The following is a 27756-nucleotide window of genomic DNA, read 5'->3' as shown; positions in this document are numbered from 1 at the left end:
TTAGCCTCATAGCAGAAAAAAGTATGACAGAATTCTTATTAATAAAAAAATTAAAGCCGTGCTCGTGGGTGTGAAGTGGCATCTTATGGTCTTGATTTGCATATCTCTAGTGACTAATGATACTGAGCATCTTTCATGTTTTCATTTGTTCATCTTCTCTTAGAAAAATATCTATTTGAGGGCTTGGCCCATTTTTGAACTGGGTTGTTTGCTTTTTGTTGTTAAGATTTATATAAATTCTAGGTACTAATCTCTTATATATGTGATTTGCAAATATTTTATTTCATTCAGTGGGTTGCCTTTTACTCCATTGATAGTGTTCTTTGATGCACAAAAGTTTTACATTTTGATGATACCCAATTTGTCTATTTTTTTTCTTTTGTTGTCTGTACCTTTGGTGTCATATCCAATAAATCAATGCCAAATCCAGTGTCATAAAGCTTTTCTCATGTTTCATAGTTTTAGGTGTTACACTTAGGCCTGTGACCCATTTTGAGTTAGTTTTTGTATATGGTGCAAGGTAGGGGTCCAGATTTATTTTTTTGCATGTGGACATCCAATTTTCCTAGCACTATTTGTTGAAATGATTGTCCTTTCCCCATTTAATGGTCTTGGCTCCCTCATCAAAAATTATGTGACCATATATGCAAGGGTTTATTTCTGGGCTCTCAGTTCAGTTCCACTGGTCTATAAGTCTGTCTTTATGGCAGTACCACACTGTTTTGATTACTGTAGCTTTGTAGTAAGTTTAGAAGCTGAAAGTGTGAATCCTCCAACTTTATTCTTCTTTTAAAAAATGTTATTTTGACTGTTCTGGGTCCCTTGAAAGCCCATAGGTCTTGAATTTTATAATAGGCTTATTAATTTCTGCTCAAAAAAAGGCAGCTGGAATTTTTATAGGAATTGCATTGAATCAGTAGATTTTTTGGGGGAAGTATTGCTCTTTTAGCAATATTAAGTCTTTTAACCCATGCATACAGACTGTCCTTCCATTTATTCAGATCTTTTAAAGTCTTTTAAGATTTCTTTAAACAATGTTTTTAGTTTTTAGTATACAAGTCTTGCACTTCTTTTGTAAATTTATTCCTAAGTATTCTATTCTTTTTGATGTTATAGTTAATGGAATAGTTTTCTTAACTTCACTTTTGGGTTATTCATGGCTAGTGGACAGAAATACAACTGTCGTCGTATTTTGCAACCTTGTTGAACTCATTTCATAGTTCTAATAGAGTTTTAGTGAATTCCTTAGGATTTTCTATATATGAGATCATGCTATATGATAATAGAGATAGTTTTACTTCTTTTCTAATCTGGATGCCTTTTATTTCTTTCTCTTGCTTAGAATCTTCGGTAAATGGTAAAGAGAAGTGGTGAGAATGGATATCTTTGTCTGGTTTCTGCTTTTAGATGGAGAGCATTTAGTCTTTCCTCATTATGCATTATGTTAGCCGAGAGTTTTTCATAGATGCACTTGGTCAGGTTAGGGAGTTCTCTTTTATTCCTATTTAGTGTTTTTATCATAAAAGGGTATTGAATTTTGTCAAATGCTTTTTCTGCATCTTTTGACATAATCATGTGGTTGTTATACATTATTCTATTAATATTGTGTATAACTTTGGTTTTCATATGTCTAACCATACATTTATTTTCATATTAATATATTTCATAAGTTTAAGTATGGTCTGAGAAGAGCTTTGTACAAGACCAACAGACAGTTATTGTGTATTCACAATTCTGGTCGTAACTTGGACCTGTACATTGGACAAGAACAGATGGAAAACTGGGACGTGACTGTAACCATGACTTCAAATCACAAACACTCCAATATTTTTAAAAAATTATGTTTGTTTTAAAGAAGAAAAATGTTTTAAAAATTCATGTTGAACATGCACTCTTTATTGTTGTTTGTTATTATAATCACATTTTCAACCCTTGACGATATGAGTATCAATTAAAATAGCTGTATGACTTAAAAGAAAACTGGTGCGTGTCATTTCTGATTTAGAACATATTATTGCAGAAATGACCTGTACCAGACTTTGGGTAGGTCAAAGTCACTTAATAAGAAAAACATATATGAACCTGGAATATTTTCTTTGCCCATAAAAGGCAATAATAATGGTACTGATAGCATGACTTGCTCACATTTCATTTAAGTATCTCCTTTGGTCCTACCAGCAACTCTGAGGCCTAAGTACAATTAGTCTTCCATTTTGTAGCTGAGGAAACTCAGAGGGGTTAAGTACCTTGCCTAAATATTCACAGGTAGGAAGTAGTGAGGCCAGGATTCTGACAGAATGATTTGCTCCCAAGTCCATGCTCTTCACTATTTCTTATACTGTGAGTACCAGAGTTTAATTTATGCACAAACTCAAAATGTTCCTTTCCCTCTTTTAACTAAAATGGGACCCAAACCTGGGAAGTCATAGGATTAACAGTGTCCCACTTGTTGACCAAATTCTATTTCAAGCCAAGTACTCATTACGTACTTGCCATGTGAACTCAGTCTCCGTGTTGTACCTAATGTAGCAGTGGACAAGGCTGTACAGGAACTGTATTTAATGATGCAGTTAATGGTTTTTTGACTGTTTGATGATTTAAGCAGAAGATCTTTACTTACAAAGTCAAACCCACCTTTAACAGGGAAAAAACAGCTATGCCAAAGTGGCTAATGATAGATTTGAGGGCATTCTTAGTGCATTAAAATCACCATAAAGCTGTTATGTAGGGGGTACCCGGTAATCTACAATTCTAAGCCCAACACCAGGGAGCTTCCTTGAGTCTTCACTCAGGAACCACATTCTTTGGCTTTCCTCTGAACTCTCCAGCCATGGCAGTGGTTTTGGGGCCTCCTTGCACCCCTCAGCCTGAACTCTGCAGATCTTCTCTCTCTCTTTCCTCCTAGGAAAGCTTATCTCGGGCTGTAACCATCATAGCTAAATAGATGACTTGCAAAAGTGTAATTCCCATTTGGACCTCTCACTCAGAACCAGTCCTGATGCTTGCATTGGGAGTGTCTATTTGAACATCCAGCACCTCATAGTCAAGATGTCCAAACATGATATAACTTTTCACTTCCTTTTAATAGTACCACCTTCCTTTCCCCAGGTCCACAATCTTGGAGGCATTTGTTATTCCTCCATGTCCTGAGATAAGTTTGCTTTAATTCATCTACCTGTTGTCTCAAGAATTGGTCTCTTCCAGCCCATTTGCATTACTTTCCTTCAACTCCTATGAATGTCTGCAAAAGCCTCCTGACTGTCCTCTGCTATGAGAGACCAAGAGGAATCCTTAAAAAAACGTTTGCAGGTGAACATCTCGGGGGTTAGAAAGGCCATTTAGCCCTGCAAGGTGATGCCCATGCCGGCAGTGGAAGGTGGGAGAAAGATGTAGGCCAGCCCAGTAAAATGTGTAAAGAAAATACACGCGGTTTTTATACATCCAAGACAGGCCTCACAGTTCCTTCCTAAGGTCAGTTCCTCTCTGATTTGGTATAAAACAGTCACAGGACCTGGAAGAACAGCTGCTGGCCTCTCTCAAGTGAGCCTGAGCAGCAGAGACAAAGGAGGTGCTGGAGCTCACAGCTGGACATGGACAGCTCAGGCTGACCAATACCTGGTGTCTGTGACCCTGCTGCTGGACTGCTGCTAGCTCTCACTGTGTAAACCAGGGCTGCATGCCCGAGAGCCCTGGGCACCTTCATTCATGTGCCTCCTACCAGAGGTGGTGAAGGAGGAACCCCGGGCTCCAGATGCAATACAGGAGAGTGCTCACGTTTAATTAATTAATCAATCTGTAATTAATCTTTCAGAGCAAACCAGGCCATTTTCCTGTGAACTCCCGGCTAGAATGAGTATATAACATCATCGAAAATATGAGAAGATGGGGAAAAATCCACTTTCCTAAACTTCACAAGTAAGATATACATGGCTGGAATAAATACTTTGGTTAACCTTTGAGGTCAAAAGGGGGGGTGGGATCACAAGGAGGTCCCCTAAATGCTTTTTAAACAAGGGCACCCACTTCATCTTCATAGCCTCTAAGTCTCAGTCTTCTCATCTTTGAAATGGGAATCACGATCCTACCTCACCAGGTTGTTTTGGGAATTACATGATATGTACATAAAACAATCAGCATAGTGGCTGGGCCATTAGTGGAAGGCCTGTGTGTTTGCCTATGAACTCTGGGCAGACTGTCATATACACTGGGGGTGAGTTAGTATTTACTGTTTATAAGCACATGAGAGTTGGCAAAGGGGGAAAATAGGTCATTAAAACACATAAGACATGTGGCTCCTTCATGCTGTTGAAAGCCCAATTACTCACTGGTCTGTTATTTATTTCAGGGTGACTTCCTTTTTGTCTATAGTTACAGATATAAATATAAATAATACAAGGAGATTATATTCCCTGACAGCTGGTGGATCATATCTAATTACTCTGTAATCTCTTCACCTGAAGGGACCCAACTGGCCAGCCCCTGTTCTCTCTGAAGGAATGATAAAAAACCAGAACTCCCCTCTGGCCACTGAGTCTTATAGTTGTTGACCACCAATTGTGGGCACAAAAGGGACTCCCAAATATTTTTATCAATGGAGGAGACTTGGAGTCTTTTATGTTGACCTTGAAACTGAATGAGACCAAGGGATTGAAGATGAGAGGCAGGGGAGAAAAGATTTAGGTTGCAAGATTAGTGAATGGCATAGCTAGGACTTGAACCCAGTTTGTTTTTTTTAAACCTGGGAATCTTGTTAAAATAATGCAGATTCTAGCCTGGCTGGCGTGGCTCAGCAGTTGAGCATCGACCTATGATCTAAGAGATTGTGGTTCGATTCCCAGTCAGAGCACATGCCCAGGTTACAGGCTCCATCCCCTGTGTGGGCGTGCAGGAGGCAGTCCATCAATGACTCTCTCATCACTCATGTTTCTATCTCTCTCTCCCTCTCCCTTCCTCTCTCTGAAATCAATAAAGATATATATATATATATATATATATATATATATATATATATATAAAAGTAGATTCTAATTAGTGAGGTCTCAGGTAGGGCCTTAGATGTCTGCTGTTTCTTTTGCAAGAAGGTTGGTGTTGGTAAAGCACTTAGGAGAGTGAGTCCCCGATTCAATAAATGATAGCTATTATCGTTGTTGTTTCCATTGCTTGCACTGATGGAGCTGCATGTAGCTCTCAGAAACTGGGAAAATGCATTTGAGTATAGAAGTCAGTTTTCCATGAACTTAACTGGCTCAGATCAGTGGCCCAGTGTTCAAAGACTAATTCAAGTAGGCTGGGTGAACTGACCACACCAGGCTTCAAAGATACCTTCAGAGCTGAACATCAGACCTAATGTAGAGGGGAGCAAGCATGCAGGAGAACATAAAAAAACTTCCTCCTGTGTGTGTGGCAGCAGTGAGAGTGCTGAGCAGGCTACCTGGCATGGAAGCTCTTGGGCCTCAGAAGATGAGTTAGTTTTCCTTAGGCAAAGTTGGGTGACACAGAAGCCATGAGACACAGGGAGGTCCTTTGAGGAGGCTTGCAGAGATAATCTAGAGTCTTGAAGCAGCAACTACATCATCATCAGCTGGGAATCCCCCCAAAATTCAGAATCTCAGTCCCCTCCCCAGGACCTAGTAATGAAATTTAGGAACAGAGGAGTTAAGTAATCTGCCCTGGGTCACACAGTTTGTGTGTGGTAGATGTGAGATTTAAGTCTGTCACAAAGCCACACTCTTAATCACTAATCTTTGCCTCATATCTTTGTATCACAGTACAATATAACCACATGTTCACATGTCAGTTTCTCTGTCAACTACATCACCAGCTCCTAGAGATTAAGAACAGAGCTTTTTTTCCTTGCTTTCATCCGGGGCTAGAACAAAGCCATGGCTGGCACAATATGGTAAATGTTTTCCATACTGTGCTATATTATATTTCCTAGTGGTAGACTAGAGACAGGATAAGAGCTCAGGTTTAGCTATAGACTTGTTCAAATCATGCTTCTGTGACCTCTGAATTCGTGACCATCTAGGGCTTGGTTCTTAGCTGTGCTGTGTCTTGATCTCCCATCTCTATGTCCATCTCCACCTTTTAGTCCATTGTGAACATCAGGGAGTTAGGGGAATTGTTTATTCTTCTTTAATCCACCCCTCCACTGTCCCCAAAGAGTGACTAACAGTGTCCAGCCCACAGGAGACACTAAGTTGAATACTTAGTGAATGAATGAACATTCATAATTCTCTATGAATTTGCCTCCCTAAGTTTTTTTTTAAATGGGATCAAAAATGAAATATACCACTTAACTGTTACAGGGAGAGACAGAAAGTTACGCTGCGCTATGTGTAGGCATGCATATAACTAAACTATTAGGCCGGAAAGAGTGACAAAGGATATTGAAAACAGAAATGGAGGTTGGGAACTTACCAAGACCCTGTCTATGGAAAATGTGAATGCTTTCTGGAGTTTTTCCAATCCAGTTCCTGAATATGTAACATACTTCCAGAAGATCTAACTTGGGCTTTAATATCCCATTAGCAGCAGAAAAAAGTACTGCATACGTTTCAGGTTCAGAATGCAATCCATTTGTGGGTTTGTAATAGAAACGTTAAGAGACTTCAAAAAAAGACAAAGGCCGACATGCATGCAGTCTCATCAGACTAGAGGGAAGCAGCTAAAACAAGACATGAACCTACTCGAAGACCCCTGAGGCCTCCAGCCTTTCCCCTTGGATAACTCTGAAAGGCATCCAGCAAGTTCCAATTTGGGCAGGGGTTTGTTTATTCTGCTTGGTTCAAATCAGGGCTACGGATCCCTAATGGTTTTCACATCCCTAAAGGTTTTCCACATTTGGGCAAGATCTAATTTTTATGGAGGCCCTAGGAGGCCCTGCTCCCAGCCCCTGTGGCTGAGCCGACTGTGCCAAGAGCACTCAATGCCCTGACTCTGGGAGAAGTTTAGCAGCATCTACCCCTTGGCACGAGTTTGGAGATTTTCATAATGGTGCTGTGTCATAGTAAAAATGCCTCCATTCTTAACCGACTGTAATTTTTACTACATTTCATTTTTCTCCTGGTGGAGCTAAATTTTCAAGACTAGTCTTTTTTTCTGTAACCACTACCCTGTGCCAACAAAAACTAAATGGGCTCACACTGGCTTCTGGCCCTTTATTTTGAGCACACTATTCCTAACCCAGGAATCATCATTCAGGTTGGTAATTACCATTCTCCATCCTACAGAGGGTGTCCCCACCTCCAGGTTCTTGACCCTAACATGCTACTGTTGATCTGACAGTCCTAAAATTCAACCTGCTTAAGAGTCTGCGATGGCTCTCTAATGCTTTAGGTCTAAATATCACCGTGTTCTCTCCAAATTGTAACCACAACTACCAATTTCACCTTTTGTCTCACTGTCTCCACCATGAGATGGTTGCTGAGAACCATTTCCTCATTGCTTCCCAGACACTTCATCTCATAGGCTTTTTCTGCCTGGAACAAGACCCCCAACCAGAATGTAGTTCAAAGATGCCCTTTGTGTGTTCACAGCCCTTCTCTACTTTGTCCCAACTTCCAGCCTCCTGACTTTTAAACTCTCAATAGCATGTGTGAGTCTCAGACTACAATCCAGGGGTCCCAAATGCAGATGCCTGCAGGGCCAGGCAGGTGAGAAAATGAGACGGGAGCTGGGAGGTGGGGCCAGGTGTATCGGGAGGAACAGGGAGCTGGTGTGTCCTATCTGCGGGTGGTGTGTGGGTCACGGCCAGCCCATGGGGCTAAGGGAGGACAGTGGCCCAGGGTTGCCAGAGAAATCAGAACTCTACATTGTAATGCAAAATTTCCTAATTTAAAAAGTACTACAGCTGTCACAGAAAAACTCCCTTGTCCTGGATTTGGCCCATGAAAGAGTCTTTGCTCCCCTGGTACAAGTATGATACTGCTAGACTCAGAGTCCTCAGTGAGTTTGCCCTGGGCCTGGAGGGGGAGTGTCTTCAATCCCCCTTTCTACTTCATACCACAGGTCTCTTCTAAACCTGTGGGGCACAGTTCCCAGGGAGCAGAGAGACATGGGTGCCAAGGCCATTCCTCCTTTTCCCACATCCTCAGAACAACTTCAGCTAATACCATCTGGGTCTCTCTTTTGGAGTAATCATTTATTTTCAGATTCAGTATCCATGAAAGTTTTAAATGTTTACATTTTTATTTGGGGTACATTTTTATTTTGGGTATAAAAGGGGCTGGAAGGGGCTGTGCATGTAGGGGCATCTCTAATTTATTTTTATCAGAATCATTCTTTTGAAACATAAATCTTATTGTGTCATTTCTGCTTACCACCCTCTGATGGCTTCCCATTGCTCCAAGGGATACAGCCAAGGGCCCCTAACAAGAGCCTGTATTATCTTGGGGGGGAATTTTTTTTTTTTTTTTTTTTTTTGCTTTTATGTGCCTTAGTTTCTTCACACTTAAAAATTATGTAAGACTTTAAAAAACACTTGTCACGATGCCTGGTACACTGTGAGCACTCCATAGCTGTTTACCTTTGTCATTCTGACTTCTCCAGATTTTACTCATGAATCTCCCACCTCCCCATTCTCCATTCAAACCTCAAACTTGTCGTTCTCCCTCGCCCACTGGGCCTTTGCACATAGAATTACTTCTGTCTAGAACACACTGCCAACCACTCAGTTCTCTTAGTTAACATCTATTGGACCCTTAGTCCTCAGCTGAAACATCACTGCTTCAGGGAAGCTCTTCCCTGCCTGGGTCAAATCTCCCATTTAGAAGGTCACTCACAGCCATGTCCCTCTCTCTTGTAGTATGTATCATGGTTACAATTAGTCATTTGTTTTTGCAATTACTTGGTTTCCTACTGGTCTTTAAGCTCCACGCAGGTAGGGACAATGTTCCATTTTTGGTTGCTAGCAGGTGTAAGTATTTAATAAATATTTATAAAGTAAATTAATTTCTACCACCAGTTGCCTCTTCTTGGTGTGCTGGGGCATGATAACCATAGGGAAGAGGGCGTTCCCCAAAGATATAGAGGAAATGGGGACTTCCCTCCCGGCTCAGGGAAGAGACTCCAGACTCTCCAAAGCAGGGCTAATGCAGAGATTGAGGCCACCTCCTATCCTTTTTTCTTTTTCTCTTTTCTCAACAACAGTGTGGGACCACTTTGCAGAGATAAGACCCTCAGGACCACTTGCCAGCTGGACCAGGGGTGGGCACATCGGGCAACCACCGAAACAGACCAGAGAGACGCTATTCCACAGCTGTCCACCTCGCCATGGGCCAGTCAGTACCTCCGTCCTGGGCGCGGCTTTCATGCTCAGAGGCCAGTGAAGATCAAAGGTTTAAGTGTGTTTCATATGGCTCTCAGGTGGTCTGTCTCCTGCCATCTGCCTTTAGTCACACGTCATACACTGGTCAGGGTTGGGATTAGCCCAAATCCTTTTTGTAAATGATGTTTGAAAAACAGTCACTTCTGGTAAATTAACTTTTGGTGCTGGTGACGCTCACAGATCAAATCTGATGGCTTCAAATGTTCCTTCCTGGTTTTAGTACAGGTAACTGGGTGGGAGCCTGGAGACGTTTGCATGTGTTCATTTATCCATTTATGCACTCGACAAATATTTTCTGAGCCTCTTCCATGTGCCAGGAGCTGTATAGCTTTTCTTTTTTTTTTTTTTGTAGAGAGTGTACATTTGCTTGGTCCCTTAGCTAATAGGAGTCCCTTCTCCCATTTGGTTGCTTCTGTGCTATGATTACTCAGCTGCAGATGAAAAGACCCTTCCATCTACCCTCATAGGTGCCCATAGTAAAGAATGCTTGAGATATCCTTGAAGTCTTCAGAGGTCAAAGAGGCAGCAGGTATACAGGAAAATGATGTATTTTGTAGTCAGATGGACCTGCATTTAAAATGGGGGTTCCACACGGTACTTATATATGTATGTGGACACACACTTGCTTGAGCAAACGGACATGTCCACAGAGGCTGAGGCCTGAGTAGATGGTAATTCTGCAGTGTTTCCTAGTGGTTAAGAACTTGGACTGGGGAATCCAACAGGCTTGGGATGAAATGCTGGCTTTGCCCCTACTAGCTGATCAACTCCAGTTAAAGGTGTTGGTTCTAGACTTTGCAGTCTATAACCCTAGACCTTGCGAGTTGCCAGGGTCTCTGGAACATTTTGTACTCTCAGGTCCCCTCCATGTTCCCAGATCATCCACAATAATACCTGAAATGGGTTTTAGATGAGTCTGCTTATTAATGCAAAAATGTGATTCTGGCTATAAACAGGGGTAAAATACCTTCCATTGCTACCAAGGGCGTTTCTGGTGACTGAAATTCACAGGAAAAGCCTCAGAGGGGTCATGCATCCATTTGGGACTTCATGGAATCCCTTGTGGGATTAATATTATAGAATAACATTTTTAAACAGTTTGTTGTCATAATGAAATAGAGAGTTAAAAGATTCAAAATACCAAATTTATGCATTACCAGCTGGCAAAACATTTTAAACTTTCCTGAAGATGGTCAAATATCTTCTGTTAGAATTCAGTCCATTAAAAACAAAACACTCTTAAAAATGTCCTCTTACTACTTTAACTGTACCACTAATTTCTTAATGATTTCTTGGTTTTAAAATTCAATTTCAACAGAAGTTTAAATAATGAGTCACACCATCTTGAGATTTCTTTTTTCCTCTTAAATATTTGCTACTGACTCACATGTTATTATAAACAAATTATAAGCATGTTCCATTATGTTCTATAAATGTTCTCATGAACAAGAGTTTTTACAGTTTATTTAAACGAGTTTTTGTTCTTTGAAAGAATAAACAATTTAGAAACACTCAAAAGGATTAGTTACATGTACTGAAAAATCTCATTTAGTTTTATTGTAATGAGTAATGCAGATTCATAAAAGTGTACAAATTTTAACTTAAACACTAAATTTTGTACCAGTTACAGATTTTTAGATATGCTCCCAATCCTGAAAATAAATACTTAGCACCTTTTCCACTCTGGAAGGAAGAAAGATAGTATCAGCAGAGAATGAAGCAGAAACAACAGAAGCTGTTTCTAACACAGGTGAGGGCTCATTTCCCTTAGTTAAATAGGTGTTCACATTTCTCCAGGTGCTTAAATAGTTTTAGAAACTTCAGACTTCACTCAAGATGGTACAGGAATCCCCTCTGAGCACTTACATCCTGTGCCTAGTTCAACTCTACCATTTATACCATCTTAAAATTGCATGTGTATCTGTCCATCTCTGCTAGTAGGTGAATTCCTTAAAAGTTAAGACTATTTTTTTTTTAAAAATATATCTTTATTGATTTCAGAGAGAGGAAAGGAGAGGGAGAGACAGAGATAGAAACATCAATGATGAGAGTCACTGATGGGCTAGCCCGCAACCCGGGCATGTGCCCTGACCGGGAATCGAACCCCGATCGCCTGGAACCTAGGTCGATGCTCAACCACTGAGCCAAGCCCGGCTAGGCAAGACTATATTTTATTCACCACTTTATCCTCAGGGCATAGCACAATGCTTGGTACACAGTAGATGCTCAACAAATGTTTGTTAAGTGAATAAATGAATGGGTGAATGGCCAGATACATGGGTCTGAGGAAAACCTAACTAAAGATTTTACACATACTTCAGCATCTCTCTTTTGGGGGACACAAGTCAACTCACAATAAGAACTAAATAAAATCATGCAGATAAAGGGCTTGGAATATTGCCCATTATATGTTAAGTAAGCACTCAACAGGCTGCTTGGCTGTAAGTACTGACTATCACTGACTCCGTATGTACCCCTAGGCAAATTCCGTAAAGTCTCTGGGCCTCAGTTTACTCATTAGTAAACAGTACCTCCCCCATTGGGCCACTCAATGGTTTTCAATGAAATTGCACATAGAAAACATTCAGAGCAATACCTAGCACATAGCAAGAGCTAAAAAAATGTCAAATGAAAGAGTTTAAACTTTCATAGATAACAGAAATGGGGATGTCATCTTGAAAGAATTAAAAAAATGTGTATTTCCACTGCTTGACCTCCCCAACCTCCTGCAAATATACATAATTGTTTTGACTTAAGAAGCATCACATCCCCATTCATATTTGAAGTAGGTGGCTTTGTTCTCCACTGGTGTTTTAGAGACGCTCCCCCAGTTATAAGCAGGGGTGTGGAGTCACGCCTGGACATGGAGTCACATTCCTGGATGACACCTGACTGCCTATGGTCCTAAGGCAGAGGGCTTTTGTCCTGTGCCCACCAAACTTCCTAGCCTCATGAACCACAGTCTCTACCATCAACAGAATAGCCCAGCACTTTAAGAATCTCTCGGGCGTAGTAAGGGCTACCACAGCAGACTTGAAACCCACTATCACATTTTCTCTGGGGTGAGAAATGTTATTTTACAAGTTGAAGACTTCCAGATGGGATCTTTTGCATTCTTCGGAGAGGTGACATAGCACTAAGCCACAGCGGGCAGTGAATGAATACTTTTTAGTTGATTAACTGGTACAGAAACATAACCCAAATTGCATTAACACATACTTTTAACCATCAAGAAAATATTTTCAAGGTCACAGAACGAAGTCAGAAAATTTCTTTAAATAAACTTAAATCTCGGAATAAGAACTATGCATATGCCTTTCCCTGCCTAGTAGGCACATAAAGGGTACTTTTTTTGATTATGAGGAAGTCATCTAAGACAATCTTTATAAACTAAGTTATTTATGAGGTATAGTCACATAGTTCAAATGTGTGTGTATATTCCTATTACAACAAATTATTTTTATACTCAGAGGTATTTTTAGAAAAAGACATAAATAAAATATACTTATTGCAGTAAAAGAAAATAAGTTAAACATTTTTTAGATCATCCTGTTTCTTATTCTTTTTCATTGATTTTAGAGAGAGGAAAATGAAGAAGATGAAAGAGAGAGAGAGAAAGAAAGAAACACCAATCGGTTGCCTTCCATATGCACCCTGACTGGGGATGAAACCCACAATCTGGGATGTACCCTGACTGCGAATTGAACCCACCCCCTCTTGGTGGGCAGGGTCTCCAACCAACCGAGTCACACTGGCCAGGGCAAGTGAAATAAAAACCTTTCTATTAGAAATAAAATATTCCCTATTTTCAAATAAGAATATGATATATGTAGGGCACTTTTGTTTTCACATTAATATTCTGCTTAGTCTATATATGAACAATAACTTTAATATAGCTATTCTATACCTACACATACACTCATGCAAACTGCTTAAAAATGAACAGTGCCGTTTTCTACTACATAATTTAAATATGGGTAACTAAGCTCTGTCCTGGTTATATATAAATATTTAATCCTTTAATTTACAAACTTACTTAGCAACAATTTGAGAACAAAATAATTGAGTTTAATGTACTAAATTTATTACATTGACTGGTACAATATGCACATTGGAAAACACTTAACTGCCTTCTATTGAAAATTCTCTTCCCTATTACTACTGATTTTTCTAATGTTGCTATTACAGTGCTTTACATTACTATCAGTTATCTTGCTCTTTACTCTCCCTTTTTAATTCATCTTGCTTTTGTAATTTTCAGTAGGTATTGCATTGGAAAAAGAAAAAAGACAAAAACAGATGATAGATTTAGAAAACTTTTTCCTGCCCATTGAAGTCAATAACTCTTTTGACTGCCACTGCTATACAGTCGGTCCTGAGAGTCCAGAATTGGTTAAAGTGGAGAAGGGGACCCAGACAGGAAGTAGAAGGACCTTAATTGTATCAAACTTGTGGAAGTCCCACCAGAATGGTGTAAGCTCTCAATTTTCCATTTTGAGAAAGCACACTGAGTAATCAAGGACACACACGTTCTGATCAGTGCTTCATATCTGAAAATCTTTCTCATTACTTGGCAAACTTTGAACTTAGTAGACAAACCATCCTTGGTGGTCCTGAAGGCATAAACTGGGAATGTTGTGTACCGATTGTTGGCTGTCTTTCTAGAGCTACCGATACTACTGGAGGCGTGCAAGCTCATGGAGATGTTGAAGAGTTAGCAGAAGAATCCTGTCGACTATGGTCAAGCAGCAAGGCTGTAGAACTCTGGCCAATGAATCCTTGAGTTACCAACTCTTGATTTGTGAGTGCCTTGTGAATAATGAACTGATTGGACATTTCTTTCTCCTATTCTCACTACTGCAGGCTGCTCCAAGCCTCATCTTGTAATCAGTCATAAGCACTTTCAGAAGATATGTTGACTTGAGCCACCTGGAGGTCACATGAAAAGCTATCTGTCTTCATATTTCTTTTTCACAACCTCGGTTCTCTCTAACATCTTAATAGACCTGGGACCAAATACCTATATAACATGTTTCTCCTCCTTTTTAAATTTTTTGATTAATTTTTTTGTGCTAAAATACATATAACATAAAATTCAGCATCCTAACCATTTTTAAGTGTACAGTTCAATGGTATTAAGTACATTCATATTGCTGTAGAACCACCACCACCATCCACTTTCAGAACTCTTTTCATCTTGAAAATGGAAACTCTAGGCTCATTAAACACTAACTCCCCATTCCTCTTCCCCCACCAGCCCACAGCAACCACCTTTTTACTTTGTCTCTGTGATTTTGACTATTCTGAATACCTCATATAAATGGAATCATATAGTATTTGTCTTTTCCCCTCCTTTTTCTCCACTTTTCCAAAATTCATTTAATTTACTTCAAACATAATCTCTCTCATGAAAGAGGTCATTCTTTTCCACCTTCTTCCTTACCCTTTCCCTCTGGGGAAAAAAATTTAAATCCCGTCCTGCTCCCCTCTCTTCCTTTCTTCATTCCATTTATAAGCCTCTCTCATTTAAAAAAAGAAGACGATGATGAAAGAAAAAAAAAGTTACTAAGACAATTTCCTGATTCTTTCATATAGGTATGAGTTTCTATATTAATTAACCATAACAAAAGAACTACAGATGTCAACATCTGAAATCTCTGAAATGCCCCAAAGTTCTTTTCAAAAATCTCCATAAAAGTTTAAATTTAACTTTCTACTCATCTTGGTTAAAATTACTTCCCTTCAACAAGAAATGTCTTTTAACTTACTTGTATTGCTTTTTTCTTGGAGGCTGATTCTCAGAATTCTAAAAATGGAGTTTTTCTCTTTATTCCATGGGAAGTGTGTAGATTTCAACTGTGTTACATGTTAAAGAGGCTTTTGAGAAATAGAGTCTGTGAACCAAATCACAACGCTTAATACTGTTTTCCAGGAAAGTGTTCTAAGTGCCACAGCTCCTGAGAATTGAACTGCTGGGATTTAAGCCATTTATAAACTGGGAACTGAGTGTGCGTTATACACTTCCCATAGATTTTCATTAGTAATACACAGCTGAAAGCTGTTGGCCAACTCAATGCCACAGGACACACTGTGAACAATAAAAGAAGCAGACAACCAAGTCACAGCACCCAGCATGTCATCCAGATCCCCTGCCAGAGTACATGGCCAACATAGCTCAAGACCCAACTAGTCAATATGCTGAACCTATAGATTCTATAAACACTCCATGACTTCAACCACCCATATGATTTTTGATGGATTTTCTTTCACTGCATGTTGAAGAAACATATGTTTCACTATGGCACATAATACTTTGAAAACCACATGGCGAGGGTACTGAAGTTAAAAAGGTTTCCAAGAAAACAAGCCAGAGCTACAGAAGTAAGCCTGGAGCAGAAGCCAACCAGCTAATTGTATTATTCAGCAGAAGCCACTTACAGAGGGATATCAGAAACCATTACAGAGCTGCAAAACAGAAAGTTAAAGAAACTCCCAACCCTTGCATAAAACACCAATTTAGAGAGAACACATTAGCTGAGGGTCCAATGAGTCCCAGAGCTGGGACTGTTGATCTATGAAATTCTGATATGAACAGAGAAATGCAAATAGCAATTGAGATCAAGTTGCTATCAAGGCAACAGACACACTAACCAGCAGCATCCTTTTTCCTCCCCAAAGGCCTGTGTCAGACTGGAGGAAGCCTGCCTTGGTCTAGGAGATGTGTCCCTTTGCAAGTAATGGAGAAGAAAGTAGCTTTTATTGACTTTCATTTGTTTGTTTGAGGCCTCATGTTTCAGGCCAAGCCATTTGTCACATGGAATATTAACTCCCTGTCCAAACTCTGAACATTTAGAGCCACTTCCACATTATTTGGCACTTGACTCTCTGCCGTCTCATATTATTCTCTGAATACCTGATGCGTGCAAATCTGACCTCCTCATTAGGAGCATAAACAACTTAAAGGCAAGTAAATGAACTGGCACTTCATTAGTATCTCCCATAAACCTACACACTGCTGGGCACAGAGCGGGTATCTGATAAACACAGGTGATTAACTCACAGGATGAGGTCCTCACAGTGACAAGCACTGAAGCAATGCCAGCTCCACATGTCAATCTCAGCCCAGCTTCCCAGGAAGAGTACTGATGGAGAATGTAAGCTTGGTGGTCACCAGGAGCCACATCAGAGAAGTCTTGAATCCTGTGCATGGGGAACTGCTTACCACCTAGGGACTGTAAGCTCCACGAGGGCAAGAACTATGTTTTCTTCCCTACCCAGCACCTAGCACCTAGCATTTAGTAGGGGCTCAAAAAACATATGACAAATGAATGGAAAACATATGAAACCAAGTTTTCCCCCTTGAGTCTCGTGAATTACTGTTTCTACATCTTTCATTTTGTTCACTTATCATTTATAACCAATCCACAAAAGTTAAGATGACTCCAGAAAACAAACCAACATGGCACCCACATGGTACACAGGGAGTTATACCTCTCTTCAGTCTGCCCAGGGTGTGTGTGTGTGTAGGGTAGTAGGGGGGCGAGGAGGAGGAGGCTGAGGGTTGAGAAAGGTCACAGGCCTACTAGTCAGAGGTCTGGGGCTTGCTGTGGAGGGATAAGAGCTGCTCTCCCTGAGATAAATGGCCGGATGTCAGATTGAGCTCCTGGCAGCCCCCAGTCGGTGGAACGCTGCTCTATGTGGTCTCTGCCTGGTTGGCAGCTTCCTGCCAGGGAAGGCTGCCAAGCAGGTTGTGACAGCTGTGCAGTGTGCAAATCTCCAAAGTTGGCGCACTGACATTTCTGACCTGCCTGTCTGCTACTTACAGGAAGCAGCTGAGAAGTTCTGATGCAGAAGGATCCCATTTTCCACTGGTTTTCATTTTTCAGGAGAATGCCTAATTATCTTATCTTCTAAGATGGAAATCATTGGAAGGTGACTTAGCTTTTCAGGTCAACATGAACCTATCGATTCTGTGTAGGAAGGAGAACTACAGGGTGAGGCAAAAGTAGGTGTACAGTTGTTCACCTAGAAAATAATGCAATAATTAATAAATAATAATAAAATAATAAACTCTGTTTTGTGTACTCACAGCTATAAACCTACTTTTGCCCCACCCTATATATTTCATTCTGTTCCCAACCACTGTTTTCACTGTGACCACACTTGTTTATGAGCATCTTATCACAGTAATTGACATCTGTCATGGAATACCATTAGGAGAAATCATCTCTGTGAGTAATTTTAAAAAAATAAAAAATTAAACACTTATTTTGGAAAAAAATAAAAATCTGAATGCTTATTATTTGGAATGTTTACACCTTAGGTGATTTTGATAAAGGACTGACTTTTTATATTCTTAAAGCAACTACCTTTATTTAAAGTTGCTGATAAGTGGACTCCATGTTTCATCAGCAGGTGTGTGAATGTTAACTTAGATTCTTTTCTGCACTCAAAGATGAAAAGTGAAAAGTAAAATTTCAGACCTACCTTTCAGCATCATTCGTCCGGTGGATCCTCCAAAAGTATTGAGAAGGCCACTTCTTGCTCCTAAAGATGTGGTTGCTTCTAGGAGAGAACCGGTGATGTGCTGAGATATGGAGGTCCTTTGGAGGGTGGCACGATACTCACATATGGTGCCTTGGACACATTGCTTTAAGCAGGGACCAACGTTAATCCTTTCATGGGCTGTCTCGGAGGCTGGGAGCTTTGTGAAGAAATGGAGAAGAGATCCAATTGTATCTTCTGTTTCTTTTCCCCTTCTCACTGCATTGTAGATCTGTGAATAGCACAAAGTACAGGAAGTATTAATCTAGTTTCTTAGAAAAGCAAATTAACTTGTTGACAAAATGCCAAGATGACTTATTAAGAAAGAAGGCTCAGTCTCTCTGAGCACAAACACTTTGAGCACTGGACTCATGTATTAACCTGAACATTCTACAGACACCATTTATTTGGGAAAGCTATGTGTAGTTATGAAATAGGCCATTCAAACAACCCTGCTATCAAACAGAGCGCTTACAAGTTGTACCAACCAAAAATACATTCAGCTCAAATTTCTCCTCCTTCTCAGCAAAGCTCTTCTGCAGAGGGACGATGCCAAACCTTTCCTTTTTGTCCCCTTGGACTCTCCTAAGTGACTGTCCCACGTCTGTCTGCCTCCAAGAAAGACTTCAACCTGACATTCATGAGGAGTCTCTCCTTCATGCTCAAACAGAAGTGAGGGTGAGGGGGTCATGGGGAAGGAGCAATTCTATCTTTCTCTCTTGGTCACAATCCTTCAATCCATCAGCTTGCATCAAAATCTTTGAATCCTTTTTTCTCTTCTTCCTTCCTCGCTTCTCACATCCATTGAGCTGACAGATCCTGCCCATTCTTCCTGTTCTGTCTCTGTCACTAACCCGATTTCCTCTCTCCTTTGTAACCCGAATTTACCAAGGTTGAACTATTAGGACAGGCTCCCAAACATAATTCCAATCCATTCCAAAGCAATTGTTCAACATGCATTTACATGGAGCCTGCTATATGCAAAGCACGGTGTTGAGAGATGTGGGGCGAGGGCAAAGGGTAACACACACATCATACGCTGCAGGATTTCACAACCTAACTTAGAAGATGAGGCCTGAAAATGATGAGGTTTGACATTATTGCATGGAGGCTTTGGGGTTGCCTCAAGGTCTCTGGGAAGCCAGAGACTTCTGGGTAGTGTATAAACAACAGGGAAGAAACATAACATGGGTTGAGTTAATCCAGCTTTCTGAAGGTGAAATAAAGGTAGACTTATATTGTGTTGTTTTTAATCATGCCACCTTGAGCACCTTGCCATGGTTGCCTTGTTATTTATTCATCAAATCAACAAATAATCATTATGCGTTTATATACCAGTTATGTGTCAGGCCTGGGTAAATAAAACAGCTTCCCCCCTCAAAGAGTTCAGTTTAGTGATAAGCAAAAGAGCTCATAGTAGGGTGGAAATGGAAGTCACTCCCTCTTGTGACTTCAATGAGTGGCCAGGGAAGAAAAGAATCTCCAATGCCCTCCAGGCCATGTGTGTGCCCTCATGATGCTGCACACTGCAAATCTCACCTGAACCAGGAGCCACAGGCTCTCAGGAGGACCTTTGTTGAGTTGTGCTAGGTCCTTAGGACTTTAGAATGTACCTAGAACACCCTGATTATTCAAATTTTGCTGATCCTAACTAGATTTCTACTCTGCTTTCCTCTGCCTACTGGCATATACTTGTCACTTGAAGGCAAAGTGTAAAACCTTTGGCTTTAATTCTCTGTCATTAAATTTCTGGTGGCCAATGTGGCCATAGAGATGATGTGCTAGGACAAAAAGAGCTCAGCTCCGGCATCAGGTGTATGGGGTTGTACACATGGCTCTACCTTGACCAGCTAGAGAGTTGGACATGAGCATGAGCAAGCTGACTTGAATGTTTAGAGATAGTTTCCTCTTCTGTAAAATGGGAATATAAGGCCCCTTCTTAGGGGTGTTGTAGGATTCACCAAGACAATAATGTAAAGTACTCAGCCTGGTATCTAGGAATGGGGCCCATTACTATTGGGCAAGAAGAGAACAGACTCTGCTCTCCTCAGGAAACAGCAGATGGTTGTGTAAAAACAGAACCAAATCTACAAAATTCACTGTGATGGGGTTATACCCTTGCTCTTATGTGCTCCTGGATAATATCACCCTAACCTTACTTGGGGGTATTGTGAGGGGTAGAGAGCTATACAGCTCAGGATATACTTTTCTCTCAGCTCCAAATCACATAGGCAATTTCCAACACACTAAGTCTCAAGTCCTTCAGAAGTACATGCTCTAGAAGTTCAGGGAAAAGAACCCACTGTGAGATCTGATGGCTAAAGAAGGCTTCAGAGGAAAAACAGATTTGAGCTGTGCCTTGGAGAACAGGCACAACTCTGACTGGGGCAGCGGAGGGAGGCACCCCCCATGGTGAGCAAGGGTGAGTGGAAATGCATGTGCTCTAAGGACAGAGCAGAGCAGGGTACGTAGAGCAGAGGGGAAATCAGAAAGGTCAGTTGGCCTAATAAAGGAGTCTTGAATGTCAAAGAAGTTTAAGCCATCAGAGGTGGGAATTCCTCATTTTTTTTGTTTGTTTTTAGCAGAGAAATGATGCTAAAAAGGTTTTACTTTACCAGATGAATATGCTTCCAGTTCTTAGTTACTAATGAGTAGACCTAGTTTCTTTCTTGCCAAGCTCCTCCATTGGCTCATATGCCCTCCCCCATCACATTACGCATTCCAGTTTCCACATCATGCCTTCGGATTCCCAATGTCTCATTCAGTCCCTTATCCACCTTTCCTAGAAAGTTTTCCTCAAATATAGATCTTGAGAGGTCACATGAAATAAGAACTCCTTGATCATGTAAGTTTGGAAAACTTAGTAAACAGTTCTCCTTTTGAAGACTGCATATTAGAATTTTAAAGACAATTAAAATGTTTAGAGTGAAGAAAACTATTTCATTTTGCTTGGGTGTCTGCGTATTACTCATAGTAATTTATTTTATCATAAATTTTTTTAAGAACACACAGCTTGTGAATATAATGTTGTATCAAATAATCTGCTTTAATTGAATGGCCTTTTCTTATTCTCATTCCCTTGATCCCTGCGAATTCTCTGAAACACAATTATCCATCTTTCTTGAAGTCCTGACTCCATTATCATCTCACTGCTCCATCTCTGCCTTATTCTGTGGCTCCCCTTCCTCCTCGGGTCTTCAAGACAGTTGTAATAGAGGCGCCAACAAGTGCCTAATGTTGGGGGTCATAAATTGGCTGGCCATGGGCAAGATATACCCAAAATATCTGCTTCATCTGACACACAGTGTTTTAAAATCAGGAAACTTTACATACACATCTGAAGTTATAGCATCTTCTGATAAATGCAATAATCTGGCAACATGGAACATTCTCACGTGATGTGAAAGGCTAGACCTTAGATAGGGCATGAGTTCTCCCGTAGGCATCAGTACCCATCACTCTCTAGTGATCACACTTGGCCAATATCTGGTCACCATTAGCATATGTGTTTGTGACTCTTGCCATACTGGGGTACGGACATGGCTATAGATACATGCAATAAACATGTACTGGGCTCTTCTAATGTGTTGTCTGCGTGCTCTTCCCTGTACTAGTTGCTAAGGATACAGAGAGAATGCCATGGTCTCTGCTCTCAAGGGGTGTTGCGGCTCACCTCCAACATATACAAATGCTATGCACATATTAAGTAATCATTCAGCATTGCTATCAGCCACTTATTTCCAAGTTTTCAAACTCGTCTGATGAAATAAAAGATGAAGAGCTCTAAGAATAAAGCTCTGAGGTGCCACATCACCATTGCTAACACCCCATACACAAAGACTAGGAAAAGATCAACAGGTTCCACCAAGATCTGGACTAACACATGCTAGTCATACAAATACTGGATGAGCTGAATTCAACGTGCTTGCTGGAAAAATGCTAAAATGTGGATGAAGTGGTGGTAGATATGGCAATGCTCAGGGGACATATTAAAATCAGGCTATAACCACTTATTAGAGTGTCCACTTAAAAAAAAAAAAGAAGCAATCCTGGAAAAGTCCACATATATAGAGTGGGAAGGGGAGGCAGTATAGAACAGTCATGAGTGTGGCACTGGGGTGTTTGTTGGCTTGAATTCTAGCTCCCCTGCTTCCCAGCTGAGTGACCTTGGACACATTACTTTGCCACTCTGTGTCTCAGTTTCCTTTTCTCCAATGTGGGGATATAATCGTTCTGCCTCATAAGGTTGTGGTAAGAATTACAAGCTTTGATACATGTAATAGGATTAGAACAGTACCTGCCACTTAGTCAGTGCTCAACAAATATTGGTTTTTGTGATGATGGTGACAATGATTGTGGTAAACTACAAAAAAATGGCCATAAATTATTTTCTTCACTGGGTCTGGGCCAGCCTTGGGATTTGCTTAACTAATGGGAATTTAGCAAATGTGATGCAAACAAAGTCCTGAAAAATACTTGTTCATTGACGCTTCCTCCCTCTTGCTGTTTCTGGGAACTCTGCAATAATGACCACGTGGAGAAGCCAGAGCTAGCATTCTGGAGGACAAGAGATCATAGCCAGTCACTCCTGTCACCTTGGATGATAGCCTGCCAACAGCCAGACACTCAGTGAGGCCATCCTAGATCTTAGATCATCCAATGCCAGTCCAACTGCCATCGCAGATACATGAGAGAGCCCAGCAGAGACCAGTGGACCCAGACTAGGAGAAACACCTAGTCAATTCACAGAAACATGAGCTAAATAAATGGCTGTTGTGAAAAGTCACTAACTTTTGGGAGCACTTCTTTAAAAGCAAAAGTTAACTAACCTATGATGATGTATTGGGCAAAGTGATAAGTATTTACCTGCATGGGATTTAAATCCATACACTAACCCAAAGAGGCTAATTCATTTGGCAGATGGAGAGTAACCCTAGAGGGGTGGAGAAATATTGTCAACTTTACACAGCTAGTAATGGTCTGAGGCAGGATTGACATCTAGGTTTGTCCAACTCTATGGTCCAACTTTATCCATTAAATGGGGTCACCACACCCAAGGCCCAAATAGTGGGATTCAAGAAAACATCCCTATTTGGCAAAAGGTTTAAACGATGTTTATATTGCTGTTGTTATTGTTTTTATTCATGATAATTCCTTTTATGGTCACCCTAAATTACTTTTGAAAAACAGTCAAGTTATGATTAATGAATGACCAAATGTTTCCTTATATGGAGATTTATAGTTTTCAATTACAAGGTTAAAAAAATATATGAACTTTTTCTCATTTGATTAAGTGGTAATAGAAGGTACTGAAAACTAGACAGACTACTGTCCAATATGGCCCAAAAACTTTTTAAAAATAAAATCAACATGTCACAACATGGCATCTAAGTTTGCTAAACAGATATGTGTCCATTCATTCATTCAACAATAGATTTATATTTATTAAGCACACACATTGTGTCAAGCCCAACTGCTGAGGATCCAACAGAAAGCTTCATTCTGGTGGGGAAGGCAGACAGTAAATAAGTGGACCAAATGAGTAAAAATTGCAGACTGTTTTATAGAGTCCAAATATATTTAGGATATAGATTCCACAGGACTTGCTGAAGTTGTTGGGAATGAGGAAAGGAAAGGAGTCAAGGTTTCTACATTTGGTCATTTTTAAATTCTTAGAGATTTAAGATTCATACAGAGAGCTATATAGATCAATGTTGCAAAGAGCACCCCTCATGGCTCCTATGTTTAACAACCACTGTGAACTATGAGTGGATTCTCTCCATGGAATTACACTACTCCTATAACGACAGGTGCTGTGTTTGAACAGAAAGACCTTGATATTATAAAGTTACCTGCAGAAAAGCAAGCAATGCTAGGACAACACTGAAAAAAACATTTGCAGTTCCTTTTGACTCAATAAAGAGGGATGCCTTGTAGAAACCAGCACTGGGACACAGAGTTCAGACCCAAAACAAAATAAAACAAACATCCAAGGCTGAAGAGAGCTGGGATGATTCAGATGGAGACAAAGCCAAAGACTTTGATGCACTGAAAGGCATGAAGCAGCCAGACACATCATGTCCACAGCACTCACCCAGGAAGAAAGCTTCCTCTGTGCAGTCAGAAAGGTTTTGTCTTGACTTCTACTAGGGTCAGAGAGGGTACCTGTCGAGGTGAGCTGACTCTGTACTTACTCTATTTCAAAAGCTATCTTTCTGGGGTCAGAGTTATGGAAAATTATGATGTTCTGAGACATGGCAGTATATCTTCTGAAATGTTTCAACATGAAAAAGTCTTGTTACTTAGGTGTCCGTCCATTGACTCTTATTACTTGTAATCGCTGCCATATTTGTTGAGTGCTTAAAATAAAGCAGGCCCTGAGACACAATTTCATTGAAACTTCAGAACAGCCCTAGGAAGGAGGTCCTACTATTAGCACTACTTAAAAATAAGAAACTAATGTGCACGCAGCTAGGATTCAGCATCAGGACTCTATCTCTAAGCCAGGGCTGCTAACGACTAAACTAAACAGAGAATCCTATAGTACAGTTGTCAAAGAAACTACTTTTAAGAGAGAGGGTCATTGTAGTAACAATTCTTCCATCTTTCTTTGTCTATCCTCTGCTCCCTCCCTCTAGAAGGTCAGCTGCATGAGAACGTAGTTTAACATTATTCTATTATTATTTACTGACTTGCTTAGAGCTGAGGATACTTAATCAGGTCTATTTTCCACACTGATTTTTTTTTAAAATGATAACAGTGATTTGCAAGGATGATAGGCCTTAAAAAAACCACCCACAGAATATGGATTTATATATTGACTCTACTAACTCATTTAATTCAACAAATGTTGAGTTGTGATTACAGAGACTATGGTAGATGCGTGAGAGCTATGATTAAAAAAAAAAAAATGATAAACTCTGTTCTGTGACTGAAACTCACCCTTCCCCAGAGTTTTCTTTAACATGAAGGGGTCAACATTATCTCCAGGGTCCCCCTTAGTGTTTCCCTTCAGTGACCCGTACTTCCCAGCCTTCTTAAATGGGGGATGGAGGCTATTAATTACCTTAATTTTGATCTGCATTGTTTTCTAAGGTAGTGTACAGTCAGGGTCTTCTGTTTCCCTCTCTCTTAATCAGTGTTTTCCTTCAATATCAGCTGTCCCTCCTCACTAGTAACTACGTACCTACTTCTAATAGTACCCTTATCCTCTCCGAAATGTGATTCTTAAAGTAGCCTAAGCTAGAAAAACAAATAATCACATTTATTTGCACTATGTTTTAGCTGTGACTTAATAGGCTGGGTAGGAGTGTGGGAGCCTCCCTCATGGAATCAAGTGTGCGAGCTGTGGTTTGGAAACCCCTTTTACTGGTCTCATGGGCCCTTTTCCTAACTTCTGGAATCTAAAAGCAGTGTTCTAGAAGATTAAAGATGCTGAAAGTTTGATTTCTCATGGTGTGTGTGTCTAAACTAAATGCAACGATATGAGAGCTGTCAAATCCCAGAAGAGTCAACAAAAACAGTGAGGCTATTCTGGGGGTGGCAGCAGAGGCAGATTGGAGACCTGAGTGGCGGGGACAAGGAGCCCGACTTTGGTAGCAAACTGTCGCTACCTCTGCTCTTGAATCCACATTCCATTCAAGTGCCTGTGTGGAGAATTCCATTCCACTGAGAATATTCAGACCATGCACGAGACGCTGACCAAACACAGCTCCAGAGAGCCAAAAATAAAGGCTCTGCTAAGTCGAGGCCAGTTAACCAGAGCTTTGCCACCAGCTTCTATAGGAAATAAGTCAAACCTTTATTACTGCAAGAAACAGCGAAGAAGGAAAATGAGACAATGGCCAAGGACATTTAACAGCTGGAATGCCCTTCCACAACTTTTTCAATCCACATTTTACCCTTGCGTTCAAATTTTGCCTCCTCCATGCAGCCTTCCAGGGGCTCCAGCAAGAAATAAGCATCTTCTTTTCTGGGCTCCAACACAAACTCTATAATGGTACTTTGTGTGAAGTATAGAGTGACTGTTTATGCCCCTTTCAGGCTGTGAGTTCCCGGGGGGCAGGGGGCCAAGTCTTGCTCAATATTTTGTCTCTACCTTGGAGCACCCTTGCTTAGTACTCTGCAGGCAATGGAGAAATAACTGAAGCCTTAGAGCCAGGTCTTCCAAATGTGGTCCCCAGACCAGCAATAGCTTCATAACCTGGGAACTTGTTAGAAATGCAAACTTTTGGGCTCCACCCCAGACACACTGAATCAAAACCTCTGGGGCTGGGGCACAGAAATCTGTTGTAACGAGCCCTCCAAATGACCTTGATTCCTGCTAAAGTTTGAGAACCACTACCTGAGAACACACCACCTTTCATTTTCGAATGCACTTCTCATATTATCCATCCCATAAACACTCACATCCATGTTATGTTCCTTCTAGAATGAGAGCTCCTGAGGGCAGGGGTGAAGTCCTATCGTCTTTATATTCCCCAAAGCCCCTAGCACAGGGCACACTCGATAAATGTTAGCTGAACGAAGGGGCATCTCTTCCAGAAATTCCCTGTGGCTGTGAATGTAACAGCCTTTCTGAAATGATGCTTCTGGCTTAATATTTCCAAAGATGAATCATGTCTGAGATACTAATTCTAATGGGAATTACCATACAGATGAATCATTTCATAATGAGAAAACCTGGCTGCCAAGGAAGCCTCTTGAAAAGAAAAAAAATCAAATCAGGACAAATGGATTATGTTGCGAGGCTTGTGATGTCAGGCCGTGAATTAGGGATTTAATGGGCTGAACTACCAGGCTCCCTGCAGCTCTCAGGAGCAACGGGTCAATTAATGAATCACATGGGAACAAAGCCCCTGCAGGACAAAAACAAACTTTCACAAATCTCCTAGACTGCAATGCCCTGGCTCAGAGGCTCAGGGGCGGCGTTCTTGCTAAGCTGTGCACGTGGGAAGCTGTGAGGGACAGAAGTTCCTCAGATCTTGTGGCTCCAGGCTTCTGTGTGTCCACAACAGGTGGAGGGGACCAAGGCCAACCTATAGGGCCAGGCTGTGTGTTTCCTATGCCCCAACCGAATTCCCACTCCCCCTGTCCAGGCTTCTAACCCCTTCCCTCTGCCTAACTGGCGGGGATCAGTGTTGCCATCTATCTTCATGGCTCCCAGACGCCCCCTTCTGCCTGGGTCATCACTTCTGGATCAACCAACACTATATTCCCCTCCTCTGCTCTTTGCCCAAAGACTGTCTGACCCTAACCTCCAGGAACGTGTTGTTCCAACCAGCAGGGCTGGGACAGCAGAGCAGAGCTGTAGTGGCGGGGAAAGGGCCTAGTTTTTGCACCACACTGATCATGCTGGACTCTTAGTGCCACCACCTAGGAGCAGTGGGAAAGCAACTTGTGTTTCTTTAATGAAAATAATCCCAGGGTTGTTACAGGCCAGGATTCAGTGGGCTGTGAGTCCTTTGTGTACAGCTACATAGCCCACGAGCATCCAAGTGGTCATACTAGCACAAATGCCTGGGTTTTTAGAGCTCTAAGGCCAGGCCTGCTTGCCTGTAGGACCTGCGATAACTTTCCAGTCTAGAAAACCCCCGCCCCTACCCTGGCCCTTCTGGTTATTCACTGCTGTTCCACAGTGGTGGAGCCTCTCCGATATTCAGCAGTAAGTTTGCCCAGCCTCCTGCATGTGAACTCACGTAAAGATATCAGAGTATTTTCTGAGTATATCCACAAACCACCACAGTCTGAATTCAGTTTTGCGATGCCCTGGCTCAGAGGCTCAGGGGCAGTGTTCTATGCTATACTAGAACTATACTAAACTATACTATCAGTCCCCTGTACTATGCTATCAGCAGGGTGCTTGGTGTGTATGTGGCACTGAA

The 27756-nt window shown here is 41.1% G+C and overlaps 1 protein-coding gene across 1 annotated transcript in view; it reads right to left on the bottom strand.

Annotated features, from left to right (window-relative positions):
* The window catches only part of PLCE1 (phospholipase C epsilon 1), a 247106-nt gene that overhangs the window by 108706 nt on the left and 110644 nt on the right, over window positions 1-27756 (bottom strand). Inside the window, exon 3 of the mRNA XM_087824459.1 lies at window positions 17816-18104. Coding sequence (XP_087680585.1) covers window positions 17816-18104 — 289 coding nt within the window. The remainder of the gene's footprint in view (window positions 1-17815; window positions 18105-27756) is intronic.

The sequence above is a fragment of the Miniopterus natalensis genome, chromosome 14 (assembly GCF_054644295.1).
Source record: "Miniopterus natalensis isolate mMinNat1 chromosome 14, mMinNat1.hap1, whole genome shotgun sequence".
In the NCBI taxonomy this organism is placed as follows: Eukaryota; Metazoa; Chordata; class Mammalia; order Chiroptera; family Miniopteridae; genus Miniopterus; species Miniopterus natalensis.
Note: the sequence above shows the minus strand (reverse complement) of the source record. Positions and strands in the feature narration are given on the sequence as shown.